This window comes from Pongo pygmaeus, chromosome 5 (genome assembly GCF_028885625.2).
Source record: "Pongo pygmaeus isolate AG05252 chromosome 5, NHGRI_mPonPyg2-v2.0_pri, whole genome shotgun sequence".
Classification (NCBI taxonomy): Eukaryota; Metazoa; Chordata; class Mammalia; order Primates; family Hominidae; genus Pongo; species Pongo pygmaeus.
Genome location: NC_072378.2, coordinates 39,960,834 through 39,977,772, shown reverse-complemented (window position 1 = coordinate 39,977,772; position 16,939 = coordinate 39,960,834). Strand labels below are relative to the sequence as shown.

Below are 16,939 nucleotides of genomic sequence, written 5' to 3'. Positions count from 1 at the left end.
ACCCCCACCCATTATCATGAGGCCCACCTGCTCTCGACATTGCTCTAGGTCAGGGTGTCTAGACAGAGTGGCCTCTAGTCTGTATGACCTCAAGTCACCTTTTTGTCACTTATTAAAAGGCACCCCTGCCATCTATTGGAAAATTGTTGCAGTATGCTGATTTTGTTAGGAGGCTCTTCATTGCCTTATGACAGACACTTGTCGTGATAACTATACAAACCCATGATGTGAATAGCACCCCCTCAGACATGGCGCCATTGTGTAGTGCATGACCTATACCATCATAGGGAACATTTGCAAATAGATAAAAAATAGAAATCACCATGGCAACACTTATATATAACATGAACGTTAGAAACCATGTTCCTTGCAGTAATGTCTGGGAAGTTCCTTTTCAGCAAGTTGATGGTGCTGAAATGTGGAGGTAGGGTGTAGGGTGGGGAGGATTCTTTCACTGATAGCTTCCATTATTGAGAACAAGAGCCTGCCTATTGCTCTTTATATGTGTTTCAGTCAGTTAAAAAGAGCCTACAAATTCCAACTACTTAGCCAAATGGAAAAGATTCTCTGTTTACAGAGAAAACACAAAGCTTGCTTCTTCCCCATCATTAAGCAGGCTGAGTACACTTAGCAGAACTTTTCCACTTAGGTATCCAAGTTAAGGCTATCAGTGACTTTTCACTTGAAATCTAAATGTTTTAGAAACATTTTGTAGGGAAAGCTGGTCACAGGCCTGTTAAAAAAAATCAAATAAATAGTTTGGGAGTTTCCATCTTGGAATTAGAATGTTTATTTAAGAAACTCTAATAAAGCCCTCTTTCAAGCCCATGAAAATTACAGTCAGAACCAAGTGGTAGATTAAGGATTCAGGAAATAGCTATTGATTTGTGAGGGACAGAGGGAAAGAAAGGGCCAGGAAAGGAAGGAACTTGATGAGAAATTTTTGTAATGGTCCTTATTTCCTTCAACTTTGAAAAACCATTTCACTGGCAGTAGAATTTAAAACACTCTCATTCTGCAACTACCTCTCCCAGGCAATAGACGTAGTGCCCAGGGCATGGCTCAGGCTGGGCTTCTATGAGCAAAGGCATGAACATAGGTGGGGCTGACGCACTGGCTGCAAGACTTAGTGCAAAAAGGATTTTCAGTGGGGGCAGGCAGGGCAATATGGGAAAGTCCAAAGCATCATACCCAAGGGATTGGGCAGAAATCAGAAAAGAATCTGAAAACTGGCAAGAAGAGACCTTGATTGGTGAGGGAAGATTGTGTTTCAAAGATTCCAGAAGGATGCCAGAAGTGGACCCTTTTATAGTGTGCCCACAAATGAGCCCTAAGCAGGGGGAAGCCCATGAAAGAAAACTCTAACCTGCCTTTTTATTTACTTTTTAAAACCTCCATGGTCAAGAAATCAGAAAAAAGTGAAGAACGCATGATATTAACGCATAGGGATGTGTTACAAAAGATAGCCGAGAGTTCTACGAAGAAACGCCAAGGGCATGTACAAAGTGTATTTTGTGACAAAGCTGGACAAGCACCTGGAAGTAAATGTAGAAGTGTAATAGTTCTGAAGTAGCTACATTGGAGATCAAAGGCTCTGGGTGATTTAGAAGAAAAAAGTAGCTTAGCCAAATATCACTGATGACATTTAACACTTTTTACCTTATGCATGTAATTATTCTATATAAATAGAATCCTAAATCAGTGACCCATATAAGGTTATCTAATAAATGAGCATGCTTAGAATTCCATACTTGCTTGTTCTCTGCATTTCCTGTTTCAGTGAAGTAATGGTGAGAGATATAGTTATTAGGTGTCCTTACTATTACTTACGTTTTTTGATTCAGTAATGATATAAACCCTATGGATGTTTAGGGAGACCCATAATCCCCAGCTGAGCGTTGGTTATTGTGTGGTTAACGTTGTGTGGCTTCGTATACCCACCAACTGCATGGGCAGGGAGGTAGAAAGGAAACTTGCCCTGGAAAGACAGTCTTTTTAAAATTTTCTGTGACCTTACCTATTAGTAGATATGACTCATCAGCGTCTTCAGGTGTTTTACAACCAAGAAAATTAGTAATTTTACCCTTTGGGCATGAAGTGGAACAGCATGGAAAGTAAAGATAAAAAATCAGAAACCTCCTCTCCACGTGTCTACTAGAAGGGATATTAAAGATGAAGTCAGTGGCTCTCACCCTTGGCTGCACACTAGAATCACCTGGGACTTTTACAAATTCTAATACCCAGACCATACCCTGGACCAATCAAATCAGAATCTCTTAGGATGGGACCTAAGCAGCAGTGCTGTGTGTGGGGGTCTGGGGAGAGTGGGGTGGGTGGGGGTGGGTGTGTGTATCCACAGGTAGTTCCTTTTGGGAATACCTGGATTAAATGAAATAAGGCAAGTGCCTGACGTACATTTAGTGCCCAATGAGTGTATGCACCGCCTTTGAATTGTTTGCTGCTACCCCATCTCTCCCTTTTCCAAACTTGCACGAGAATAGTATTGTATCTGTCTTGGTCTTTCAAAGTGTATCATAGGTGACTTTGCCTTAGAGTTAGATAATTCGTTTTTGACTTCATGCTGACAAAGACAGAACTCTCTTCTTTTCTCTCTCTCTCTTTTTATTGTATTTATTTATTTATTTTTTTAGAAAAGGCCTTGCTCTATCTCCTGGACTGGAGGGCAGTGGTACAATCATAGCTCACTGCAGCCTTGAATTCCTGGGCTCAAGCCATCCTCCCACGTCAGTGTCCAAAGGGCTGAGATTACGAGCTTGAGCCACTGCACCTAGCCCTTTTCTCACTTTTAATATACCATCTCGTTATTTATTCTGTCACTTTATCTTCCAGTATTACTTAACTTCTCAAGGGCTGCGATTACGAGCTGGAGCCACTGCACCTAGCCCTTTTCTCACTTTTAATATACCATCTCGTTATTTATTCTGTCACTTTATCTTCCAGTATTACTTAACTTCTCAAGGGCTGAGATTACGAGCTTGAGCCACTGCACCTAGCCCTTTTCTCACTTTTAATATACCATCTCGTTATTTATTCTGTCACTTTATCTTCCAGTATTACTTAACTTCTCAAGGGCTGAGATTACGAGCTTGAGCCACTGCACCTAGCCCTTTTCTCACTTTTAATATACCATCTCGTTATTTATTCTGTCACTTTATCTTCCAGTATTACTTAACTTCTCAAGGGCTGAGATTACGAGCTGGAGCCACTGCACCTAGCCCTTTTCTCACTTTTAATATACCATCTCGTTATTTATTCTGTCACTTTATCTTCCAGTATTACTTAACTTCTCAAGGGCTGAGATTACGAGCTGGAGCCACTGCACCTAGCCCTTTTCTCACTTTTAATATACCATCTCGTTATTTATTCTGTCACTTTATCTTCCAGTATTACTTAACTTCTCAAGGGCTGAGATTACGAGCTTGAGCCACTGCACCTAGCCCTTTTCTCACTTTTAATATACCATCTCGTTATTTATTCTGTCACTTTATCTTCCAGTATTACTTAACTTCTCAAGGGCTGAGATTACGAGCTGGAGCCACTGCACCTAGCCCTTTTCTCACTTTTAATATACCATCTCGTTATTTATTCTGTCACTTTATCTTCCAGTATTACTTAACTTCTCAAGGGCTGAGATTACGAGCTGGAGCCACTGCACCTAGCCCTTTTCTCACTTTTAATATACCATCTCGTTATTTATTCTGTCACTTTATCTTCCAGTATTACTTAACTTCTCAAGGGCTGAGATTACGAGCTGGAGCCACTGCACCTAGCCCTTTTCTCACTTTTAATATACCATCTCGTTATTTATTCTGTCACTTTATCTTCCAGTATTACTTAACTTCTCAAGGGCTGAGATTACGAGCTTGAGCCACTGCACCTAGCCCTTTTCTCACTTTTAATATACCATCTCGTTATTTATTCCGTCACTTTATCTTCCAGTATTACTTAACTTCTCAAGGGCTGAGATTACGAGCTGGAGCCACTGCACCTAGCCCTTTTCTCACTTTTAATATACCATCTCGTTATTTATTCTGTCACTTTATCTTCCAGTATTACTTAACTTCTCAAGGGCTGAGATTACGAGCTTGAGCCACTGCACCTAGCCCTTTTCTCACTTTTAATATACCATCTCGTTATTTATTCTGTTACTTTATCTTCCAGTATTACTTAACTTCTCAAGGGCTGAGATTACGAGCTTGAGCCACTGCACCTAGCCCTTTTCTCACTTTTAATATACCATCTCGTTATTTATTCTGTTACTTTATCTTCCAGTATTACTTAACTTCTCAAGGGCTGAGATTACGAGCTTGAGCCACTGCACCTAGCCCTTTTCTCACTTTTAATATACCATCTCGTTATTTATTCTGTTACTTTATCTTCCAGTATTACTTAACTTCTCTCACCTATAAGCCCCAGAATCTGTCAGTTTAGGAAGAATCATTGCTTCTGTGTCTCTAGGGATTTAATTTAGCCAAACCTTCTTGAGCACTTCAGAAAAATCAGGGTGGAAATAAAGTTTAAGGAATAAAGGGAGTTTTTAAAAATAGAATACAACTCATCCATTTCAATTCAATTCAATTCAAATGCCTTTCTCTTTTCCAAGCATTTTTAATAAGCTCACTGAAGAGTCTTGTTGAAAAATAAATAAATTACACTTGTTTTCATTAAGAGAAAAGATCTTTTTCCATTTTTGCTGGTATTGTTGAAGGAAACAAAAGAGTCTAAAACTTGGCAAAGGAGGACATTATTAGTGACATATTGGTCACAGATGTGCTGGTAGAGCTACATTTTCTTCCTGCCATTAGGATTTTAAGTGCTCACAAATTACATATGAAAGTCCAGATAACTTTCTTACAAAAGGGAAAGATGAAAAAAATTATGATACTTGCAAAATCTTCATTTTTAAGATATTCTAAATAAGTTTTTATAAAAAAGAAAATTACACATGTCCATCTGCTAGTTTTTCTTTTAAAGGAAAAGTAGTGGTGGATAATGCCAACATTTACTTAGTGTCGTCAATTCCAAATGTTTTAAACAAGTGAAGATACCTGAGATACTCTTTGGCAATACGTGTGAATAATAAGATTTACTTTCCTTAACAATTCTTAAGAAAATCAAGAGGCAAAATTTAAGAGATAGAGAGGAACTCTCTTTAGTAACTTTATGACTCAACTCTGTAGGCCTGTGAAGCAGAGTATGAGGAGTTTAGCCAAATTTTGTTCCATTGCAGAAAGCCCTGAAAGGACTTTAGGGAGAGTATTGACAAGCCAACTCTGGAAACAGGGTTAGGATTCACCTGGGAGGAAACAGTGTTGGCATCAGGATGCCCATTAAGGTAGTTGTAATAGAGGAATGTAATTCCAGATCTAAGGCTCCGACTAAAAGGATGTAATGGAAGGAAAGGTATGTTGTAAATGAAAAAGGATCAAGAAACAGATTTGACAGGCATTAAAATAATAATGGCAAACTAAATCTTTACTATAAGACTTCTTGAAAATTTTTTATTCACCTTGATGAGAAAACTCAATAGGGGAATAACTCCTAGAAGGATGACAGATGCCTCAATTTTCATCATGTTTAAGTTGGTAAGTGAACCAGTTTGAAATGTCATGTAAATTGAAAGTGATATGAAATTGGACAAAGGAATGAGTTCACTGCCTATGTAAGAAACTGAATCATGACACAGAAAAAATATGGTCTAGTTTCCTGATATGTAGGTAGAAAATTATTATCTGTATTTTTAATTCAAAAAGAATATGCATTCTAAGATGATTTAGTGATCTGATTATTACAATGACAGATGGCTTTAAATCAGGAGCTTGTAATATATTTTTTAGTCTCAAAGCTATTTGATAGTACTGTGAAGGGAATGTCAGTGTTTGATTCTAATCCAGTGCTGTCTGGTATCTTGTGTGTTATTTGCTTTTATAAGTCAAGACGTCATACTGTACAGCTTTTTAAAAGCCTGTAGGGAAGACTTCCAGTTCTTTTCATTCTCAGCAGTACCTTGTTTTCTTGCTTCCCATTTGCTTAGGAAAGTGACAATACTGGAGGATCCTGATCAGAACATTCACCTGAAAAACTTGACTCTCCATCAGGCAACCACAGAGGAAGAAGCTCTGAATTTGCTTTTTTTAGGAGACACCAACCGAATGATTGCAGAGGTAATAAACTTCTCTCTGCAAGCTGTTTCTTCAACATTATAAGATATAGTATCTGAAGCCAAGGCAGAAAAAAAAAAAAAGATATAATAGAAGTTTAGGGGCAACAACGACCTTAAAAATAATCTCGTCAAAACCTCACATGCAGATAAAGAAGCCCAGATCTAGATAAGTGAGGAGACTTTCCCAAGGTCACCCAGCTAGCTAATGAGCAGGAACAGAAATTTAGACCCCTGGATTCTCAATCCACTGCTTTTTCTACTTTAGTGTATCTACCTTTAAGTTTTTATTTTTATATTTCTAAGTTGTATACAAATTGGTTTGTACATTAATGACAATGTATCACGTCTTAATTATAGAAAGTTTTGCATATTTTCTAAAATTTAAAAATATTCAGTCCATTTTTCCTAACGTGAAATCATCCATATGTTGGCATGTGTTTATATATCCATATGTTTTCATTTAGTTAGTGGGTTAATATGTATAAAGTACTTAGAACAATGCATTGAACATAGGGAGTACTCTGCATTTGCAGCTATTGTTGGCGTATCTGGGAACACCACTATAGTGTGTATATCTCAGTACAATATTTGGAACATACTTATATTAAAAATTATTCATTGTTAATCTGACATTCAAATTTAACTGAGTTCCTATTTTATCTGAGAATTATATGCAGGAGCTAGGATTGACCCAGCTTGGTCAGGTGCCCAAATTGTAACTGGTTTCTGATTGCAGATGGAGGGTTACGAAGCTCTCATCCAGCTACACTGTGGTGAAGGGAATGGGATGGTGGTGGTGGTGGTGGTGGTGTGGGAACAGTTCCCCAAATGAACAGCTTACTGTTTTCCCTGGCATTTTCTTTTTAAACCACCCTTCCAGAGTTCTGTATTTTACCTTGTCTCTGATAACAAGTATTAAGTAGGGATAGTAAGCTGAAAGGGTAAGTAGTCCAAGAAAAATCTCCGTCAAAGGACCTTTTATTCAGCCCCATGTCTGCCCTCTGGAATGCCCCGCCTTAGACACAAGATAGACCAGTGCAAACCAAATTCAGATAGTGAAAGCATCGTATTGATATCTGTTATTATTTTGGGCCCTTAGTTTTTGTTTTTGTCACAGTTGTTTACCAGTTTTGCATCAATACTTTTCAATAGACTAGCTAACTTATATAGGTTGAGTTTATGTGCCATATATATGGATTTAAGGTCGCTTAAATTGTTATTTTTATTTGAAACAACATTCACGTAGTTTTAAATTTCAGAATATTTTGTTTTGCTTTACAAATTTGTATTTGTGCTCAGTACTCCAATATTTTGCCCATTTGATCATTTGTGATGCTCTTATTTGTCATAATAATCGAAGATTAAGGAATAAAGGTTGAGTAAGAATTAGGGCGTATGATGACAAAGGATTTAGCATGCTCCGCTAAATCCTGTTCCTCCATATATAGTTTAATAAACAGCAAACCAGGAGATACAGAATAGAAAATGGGTCCTGTCCACCAATGCTTATGAAAAAGAGAAAAGATAGATTCATAAACTTCTCTAAGGAAAACAAGTAGAGGAGCCTGTTGCTGCCCCAGTGCTAACTGACTTTCTTTCAGAGGTGATCCATCCCTAGAGAAGTACAGGCCTCATCCCTGCCGATTACTTTCCCTCACCTTCTGTGGGTTATGGAAAGGCCCTTAACCTATTCCACCATGATCTCCAGTAGCTTAAAAGCCTGGCCATTTGCTCTTTCAAAGTTATGCATGAACTTTAACTAACTACATGTTTTCAGGCTGCAGTTTTGCAAAGTTTTAAGGAACTTCCTTTGTGAAACTGACCTGTCTTACCACCTTACAAAATTCCAAGTCTTTTTTTAAATCTTTTTTAAAATTTTTTATTTTTTGAGACAGAGTCTCGCTCTGTTGCCTAAGCTGGAGTGCCGTGGTGTGTGTGATGGCTCACTGAAACCTCCACCTCCCAGGTTCAAGCCATTCCTGTGCCTCAGCCTCCCAAGTAGCTGGGACTACAGTCATGCGCCACCACACCTGGCTAATTTTTTTGTATTTTTGGTAGAGACAGGGTTTCGCCATGTTAGCCAGGCTGGTCTGGAACTCCTGGCCTCAAGTGACCTCCCCACCTCAGCCTCCCAAATGCTGGAATTACAGGTGTGAGCCACCGCACCTAGCCAGAATTCCAGGTCTTTTCCTGTTACTTACTGATGAATGTTTAATATTATAAATAGCTGAAACCTGAAGAAGTCTAATCCTAATAATGCTGGTTGTGCATTAATTTTTGTTTAATTTATTTTTCCTATGTAAAGCCTGATTTATTTAAAAAACCACGTCTAATAGGTTTTGGTTGCTTCTGTGCTTGCTTTTATCTTTTCTTTGGTAATAATAATTACCATGTTATAATGAGAGCCTGCTTAGTATAAGTCTTGCCATTGTTGTAGACATGTTATATATATATTTCTAAATTATTTTAAAAGTATACCCAATATTTAGCACCTTAGTTTATACCTTGAAAGCGATGAAAGCAAATACATAAAAATATAAATGACGAGTAACTGTCAACCCCTAGAAATTCCTTATTATTCACAGTCTTCTAAAAAAAGCATGTTTTGGATTACAACCTAACTGTCAGAATGCAATTTGTCAGCACAGAACGAGCTTACCAGGATAAAAAGAACAAACGAATCATTTTTTTAAAAAACGAAGTTCCCAATTTCCCATTTACACAGAGGAATCCAGAAGTCGCCTTGGTAACCAGAAAACATTTGCAAAACAAAGTCTGAATATGTGGGACACAAAGTGGAGTGCCCTTTCCTTTCATGTTCTTTACCCATAGCCAGCATTTTAAGGAAAAGTTATTAAGAGTAGCTTCAGCCTCTTCTTATTTATTCAGAACTCTTAAGTAATTTCAGCAATCCTACCAATGTTTTGAATAGAACTTGATTATGTCCCTAGGATAAATTTTTTTTAAGTTGAACTGCTGGGCCAAAGAGAATAAATATTATAAAAGCTGAACTGTGTGTGACCCAGCATCCAAGTCCACCAGTCGCAAGTATAACTTGATACTTTTTTTGTCTTATAGCTGAAATATTTCTATCAAGTCATCAAATCTAACTGAAGAAAGCAGTCTGCATTCGATGATCAGGCCATGCATAGTGCCATAGATAGGACCATTTGCCCCTACCTTGAAGGCATAGTCCTACCCATGGTCTAGGGCACTCTGTGCCCAAGTACGGTCCTAGGAAAACCTGTATTAGAATACCCTGTGATAGTTAAATGATGCAGTTTCTTGGATTACATTTCTGGTTGATGGATTCAGAATTTCTTCCATGTGGAGCCCAGGAATGTGCATTTTAGCATTTTAAATGTGCTCAGGCTAAATTTGGGAGCAGTCTGGGCTTTACCCTTAAGAAAGTGGGTTGAAACCCACTCCCAGAGGCAAAAAAACAAGCAGGTCTATATTCTGCACCCTTGTCAACACCACAACATTTGAAAATTCTGCCAATTTGGTAGACAAAAAAAGAAATCTTGTTTTAATTTGCGTTTTGATTACCAAATTCTTTTATATCTTTATTGGCCATTTGCATTTCTGTTTTTGTTCATGTCTTCTATTTGTTTCTCTCTTGAAGTGTTAGGGTAGGTCTGATTGATTTGTTGACCCCATGAGGGCTGGAACTTCATCCTGTTCAGCAGTTTGTTGTACTGTGTACTGGCAGCTGTAGGAAGTGAATACTGTGTCTGAGTGGTCTAGCATATAATTTCTTATATAGGTATTACCTGGTGTAGTTATTGACCTGGATGGATTCTGGAGCAGTAATATGCTATATCTGGTATAAAACATTTGCTGTGAAACTGCTTGCAGGGGACCTCTGGTGAGAAAGGAACACTCAGTGCCGACATTGGGAAAGTCCGGGGTCCCCTGGGTGGGCAGCTTGCTTTCTTTCCACCTGGCTTCCTTTCCCACCTGAACGGTCAGGTGACTTCCTCCAGTCAGTGTTGGTTCCACTCTGTGGTTTCTTCACCATCTCACCCCAACCCCGCCAAGTAGTGCTGAAGAGCATGAACTTTGGAGACCTTCTTTTCTACCCCTGGCTCCACCCTTTGCCAAGTGTATGTCCTTGGACAAGTCATTTAACTGGTCTAAACTGTGCTTTCTAACCTGTAAAATGGGCATAATAATACCCACCTTCTAGGGATATAGAAACAATTGAATTAAATAACATTTGGACAGGCCCTGGAGTTCTTAGCTGGCAACTATTTAAAGACAAGACTTTCGTCTTGTTCATCTCTATTCTCCCAGCACCTGGCAACTAGTAGGTCATCAGTTATTGATTAACTGTTTTGTGGAATTCATGAGAGAGGAAGACCTAGTGATTTCAGGCAATAAGACCTCCAATCTCAGGCCCAGAATTGAAAGTGATTTTATGGTACACTGTGCCTATTGGTGAGTACTGAGAACATCACAGATGACTTCAACATTTTGTGTGTGTGTGTGATACTTCAAATCTTTTGAAAGAGGTTACTTTCCAAATAATTAGCCTATCAACAAAGTTTATGGGATTTATAAATAATTTCCCCAAGAGCAATTAGAGGTCTTTATACCTAATTCTTTGCTTGAAATAAAAGACATACAGACACTCCCCAACTTACAATTTTTCAGCTTTAATTGGTGTGAAAGTGATATGCATGCAGTAGAAACTGTACTTCAAGTTCTCATACAATGATTCTGTTTTTCACTTTCAGTACAGTCTTCAATAAATTATATGAGATATTCAACACTTTATTATAAAATAGGGTTTGTGCTAGATGATTTTGCCCAACTGTAGGCTAATATAAGTGTTCTGTGCACGTTGAAGGTAGGCTAGGCTAAGGTATGATGTTCAGTAGGATAGGTGTATTAAATGCATTTTCAACTTATGGTATTTTCCATTTACGATGGGTTTGTTGGGACATAACCCCATGTCATAAACCGTGGAGCATCTGTACTAGATTTATCTGAGTTATGCTGATGTGCTTTGTAAGCTCTCAGGCTTTGCACATTAGCAAACTTTTGGAGTAAGTTATATGACCTTGTGGAAGTGCAAACAGTTGGGAGACAGGGTGTGAGTGGGGGTTATTAGGTTTATGCAAGTTATAGGAACAGCTGTTCTTGGACATGTTGTCTAATAACATAAAGATAGGGCAGGAAGGAAGGAGTAGCTTTATTGTGTGATTGTGTTTGTTAACACAACTTTAAGCCTCAATCTCCTTGTGTGGTGTGTGTGGAAAACAAGAAGATTTTGGTTTCAATTAGTTCCAAAATTGTTAAAGGGATACTGACTAACACATCCTCATAAATTTTTGTTTGAAAGATATGTTAGTTATATATAATTAGCAAGTTTGTTATAAAATTTGTGAACCTGGTTAGAGCAAAATATACAACAGGCAAACTACATTTTGGTCTTGATCTTACTACAATAAGAATAGCATGTTTAGCAGGGCGCAGTGGCTCTCACCTTTAATCCCAGCTACTCAGGAGGCTGAGGCAGGAGGATTGCTTGAGCCCAGGAGTTTGAGGCCAGCCTGGGCAACATAGTGCAACCCCACCTCAAATAAATAAATAAATAAGAATAGCATTTTCTTCTTATTAGGCCCTGACAAATAGCTAGAAGCCTTAGTAAAAGATATATTGACAATTCTAACCTCTTTTCTTATCTATTATATATACCTACTAGGTATAGAAGAAAAGAAACTTAAATTTTGAGCACTTACTGTATGACAAGCATTTCTTTCTTGTTCTCATATTTTATATATGAGATACATGAGAAATATACAGTGTTCTTTAAATAGCACTTCTGTGTTATAACACAGTTTGCATTCTGCTCTAACCTGATTTAATGGTATTACATGAACCATGAGATTTGTTCTAAAACATCGATTAAAATAAATGAGTGGTATGGAATAGCTGTTATTAGAATTTTAAGATTTACATACTCCATATACATTATCAAAAGAATAGTCTTTTGGCTATAAAATTTAGTCCCAGAGTTTCTTCTGATCTTTAAAGTTCTCATCTCGAATTAAACATAGCATATGAAAGTCACTTTTACTCTATTCAGTATTATTGACATTCACCAACAACAGCAACAAAAAATGAAAGAGAGGAGAAAAAAGCCATCTTCAGTGAAACAAGGAAATAGCCATAACCTCAAACTATGAGAAAACCTGCCAAATACTATGAATTTGACTTATGGTGAGAGAGGGTGCTGAGAGCCAACTCATATGTCCTCCAACCTCAGGCAGGATAGAGTTTCCCTTTAAAGAAAGGGTCACAATTCTCAAATGCAAATCCAATGATCTTTTGGTTAGAGTGATGAGAACTGAAACACAGGCAAGTATGGAGGAAGACTCTGGGAATATTATATAGATATTCATTCTAACTATAGAAGGTGGATCCAAAGAAGAAACCTTAAATACAAGCCATTTTTATGATCAGTGATGTAGGCTCATGCCAAAGAAGATGGCCTTTGGTGAGTGGGGTTCAGTGAGTTTGTTATTTAAGGGACTTAACTGTGAGCCATCCCAGATCTATTCATGTGAAATATTGAGGAAAGTTTATGCTCTTGAGGCTAAAGACATAACAAATGTAATGTAAAAGTATTCAGGATGTAAACCCAATATGAATATTTCCTCACCTATCCTCTAGGCTACTCTTTAGGAAAGGGATAGTCATGTTCAAACATCAAATTATCAGAAAGAAAACATCCCACAACCTATTTATATATATGGAGTAGGTGTGAGGGCTAAGGAACATACATCTGAAGGCTGATTAAATCAGAGAGCACAGGGCTTGTTCTTCATAATCTTAAGTATGTTATTTAAGGACAATCTTTGTTTTTTTAAAAATAGCTTAATATTATGCAAGAGCCCAAAGAAAATGGTTATAAGACAAAGAAAAGCAAACTTGAAAAACTTCAGAAAATAAATGAAAGAGAAAAAGAAAGCCATTACAGAGATGAAAGTGCCATTAGAAGTGAATAGAAAGGAGGAAGAAGAAGAAGAGGAAGAGAAGGTATAGGAGAAGGAGAAGGGGGAGGGAAAAAGAAGAGGCAGAAATGTGACTGAAAAATAACTAAGGATATAAAAATTAATGAGAGAAGGTGTATCTAGAAAGAGAGACAAAGGAGCATCCAATTATGCATAGTTAGAAATCCTGAAGAAGAGGAGGGAACAAAGGCAACAGAAAAACTAGAGAAAAGTTTTCTGAAACTTGGAATTACTTGAATCTGCAGATGAAAAGGACATAACTGAAAAAATTGGAAGAGCTCAAAGAAAAAATTGGAAGAGCTCAATTCCAAGACATCCTCTATTGAAGTTACTAAATTCCAAAGCTAAAGAAAGAGACTTAAGGGCATCTAGTCAGAAAATACAAGTCAACTATGAGTGAAAATAAAATAGGTTGTTATGCCTACCACTGGACATCTGTGCTTCTAGAGTTCTTTCTTCGGCATCTGTACTCTGAGTGACATTGTCCTAAAATTTGTGTCTGTTACTGATCTTGATGTCCGAACTCGAAGATTGCATTGAATGCTATCCCAATAAAGTTTCACAGTATATATTTTTTTCATTAGAACAAAATCATACAAATGTATATCTAAATTATCCTTGGTGTGTTATCATTACCTGTGTCTTAGTTGTTTATACACAGGATAGTAAAAGGTAATTTCAGCTTGTCTATAATCCCAAGGTATGTAGTATGTATAAAAAAGACAGTTTGAATAAACTGCTAAAATTCTTAGGATTGTTAGTTCTTTTAGCCCCATAATATTATTATTCCACTTATGTGAATAGTCAGACTTGGAAATTTTTAAGCGAAGGCTGAATTTTAATAGGAAGAGAAAAAAGAAAAAAGAAAAAAGTTCAAACTCAATTTAAAAGATGAAAAATGGACAGAGTAGACAATTATGATAAGTTACTGTTTTGATGGCTAAATTTAGCTTATAATTCTTTTTGCAATCAAGTGAAAAATACAGCAGGGGGTTGGGCAGACATTTTGGGTTATATAATTTTCATTGTTCAGAGAGCAAACCTTAATGCTGGTGGAGAATATGATGCTATCTAGCTCAAGGATGATGTGTAAGAATGATAATTGAATGTAGTTCCAATTAAAGATACAGGCAAAATTCCTTCTCAATTTCCCATATGTACCACCATTTAGCTGACTTAGATTTTGATATAAATGTGTTTGACTTTGATTTGCCAAATCCTGGAGAAATGACCCTTAGGGAAGTAATCCAAATCCTGACATCCACAGAGGAAACTTCAACAGAACCACTAATTCTGACATTGTTTTCCCAAAATTTTTGAGTCGGCCAATAGATCTCTGAGGATGTGAAAGTCGAAAATCCATCAAATTGATTCCAGACTTGTTAGGAGGGATACACAATAAAACATACTAGACCTATTCTTATCATAAAGGTGAATCATAATTATTAGAACATTATTATTATATGTTCCAGATTGCTCCAAAGTTTGTTTTTAAATTTTAAATAAAATTGGTGTGTCTAGTCTATTTCTCTTTTACAAAACTACTTTGACAACATGCTAGATAAGAAAAAGACCTAGAATCCTGCAACTGGGGAAAATCATTTTGACTACTTTTCTAAAAGCCAGATATCTTATAAACAGAAAAGTCAGAAAGAAAAATGAGAAGTTTAGGATCATTAATTCCAGTAGAGGAATATCCACTCAGGAATATTTTGTTGCTAGGCAGTGTGTTCTGAAACAACTCCAGAAAAGTTCAAGGTAGGTGTTTATACGGTCACGTGCTAAACCACTAGGTTTGGTCAGGTCTCACTTTTCCAGGCTGAGTTAGAGTACATCAAGGGCATAGCAAGCTTCCCAATTCAATTCATTTAATATGGGAAGAACTATATAAAGAATCACTTAACCAATAGGTAACGGATTCGGTAATTCTTCATTAAGGGTGAGGTTTAACCTGAAAGGCTGAGATGCCAACCCAGAAAACATTTAGAAAACCACATGGAAGTTAGCATTTTCAGTCTTCAATTCAGATAGAGCAAGTGAGCAGAGGAACAGATCAATCAGAGTATCAGTGTAGAAAGTGTTATCAGACAAGGAGAACTGAAGTGGAAAGCTGAATTCTAGATCCTGCGGTTGTTATTGTTGTTCTTAGTTGGTTTGTTTTAAGGAGTCTCAGGCATATACTTTACAATGTCCTGTTCAATCGAAAAGAGATTTCCTTCATTTGATCTATTCTAGATTAGTGGAAATTCTTGTTGAGATATTTTACTCCAAGATAACAAAGTGATTGAAAAAAAGATTTTGGTACACAGGAATGGAATAAAAGGTGTAAGTTATGGCAAGAAATAAGTAAGCATTCAAGGTACCCTAGAAAACTTTTAATAAGATATGCAGAGGTTATTTGAATCATTGAAGGCTGCATTAACTGTCTACAATCATTTTTGAAGTGATTGAAAACGTTAGTTTAACTAAAAGCAGAAAGAAATTAATTTTACAAACATCCATAAGAGCATATTATGTAAACCTCAAGAAATTATATTTCACCTATTGATTCTTGCCCCCAAATCAGAATTATCATTACTAAAAATGGCTGGACACACACACACACACACATACACATGCCCCACACAAAAAAATGCATCACCATTTATTTTCAAATTTCTCTTTCAGCAGATGAGTATCTCCTGCTGTATAGAAAAGGATTATTATTCAATGAGATTTGAGGTTTTTTACCATATGAAATAGCTTCTGAGAGTGGTAGCTGAACCAGTGCCAGGGAGAGGCATAAAGGGCAGTAGAAGGGGCCTTAGCACCTCTCTCCAGGCCTCAATGCAGGCATTTGATGTTATGTAAAGTGTCCTAACAAAGCAGCATCAACCCCTGCCTCCACAGTCACATTGCTGCTCCAAGCCCCTTCTATAAAAACATTTTGAAGCCACCATTGTCTGACAGGGTCATTTTTGAGTCAGTTTTTACAATCTGCACCATTCTGTTTACACTGCCACAAGATGAGCTGGACACCAAACACTCATTTGTAGCCCAATGGATCACACCACTACTTCACTACGCACTAGAACAAACAGTTCATTACAATAACACTATTTAAACAATGTTCCAAATGGAATTTTTTATGAACATTTAAAACTCCATTTGGAACAACAATTTTTTGGATTCTTCCATGGTTTGGATATTAATGACTGTCTATATGCACAAATGTTAAATGTCTTTTCTGAACACAATGGCTAATGCCAAATGGGGATAGTTCCAGGGAATTCATGAAGATAAATGAATTTTGAGTAGGCTTATTTGGGGAGTAGGAAAAGGGTATACTTGAGTGACAAGCTAGAGGACATTCTAGACAGGAGAAAAGGCAATTGAAGATGTAGAGAGTAGTGATTAAGAGCTCTGGAATCACACACAACAAATAACTGAAGCCCAAGACTGATAGGGAGATTTGAGTTAATCTAGCTGTTTCAAATAGTTCTAATTTTTAGACTCAAATGAACTATATTCCATGGACTTAAAAAGCTTGCAGATGTAGTCACAGAATTATTTGAAGATTTTTAGAAATTATGGAGCATGCTATAGAGATTCCAGAACACAAGAAATGAGCAAGAATCAACAAATTAACAAACATTTTTTAACACTGCTAGGCAATGATGCATAGGCAATGATGTTATGCTAGGCAATGATGCATAAGACACAGTCCCTGTCCTCAAGGAGCTTGAAGTCTAGG

General features: G+C 37.2%; 1 protein-coding gene across 3 annotated transcripts in view; it reads left to right on the top strand.

Annotated features, from left to right (window-relative positions):
- Positions 1-16,939, top strand: part of KIF6 (kinesin family member 6) — a 386,628-nt gene that overhangs the window by 108,202 nt on the left and 261,487 nt on the right. For all 3 annotated transcript variants that reach the window (XM_054492899.2, XM_054492898.2, XM_054492897.2), the window contains exon 6: positions 6,056-6,185. In XM_054492899.2, the coding sequence (XP_054348874.2) occupies positions 6,056-6,185 (130 nt within the window). The remainder of the gene's footprint in view (positions 1-6,055; positions 6,186-16,939) is intronic.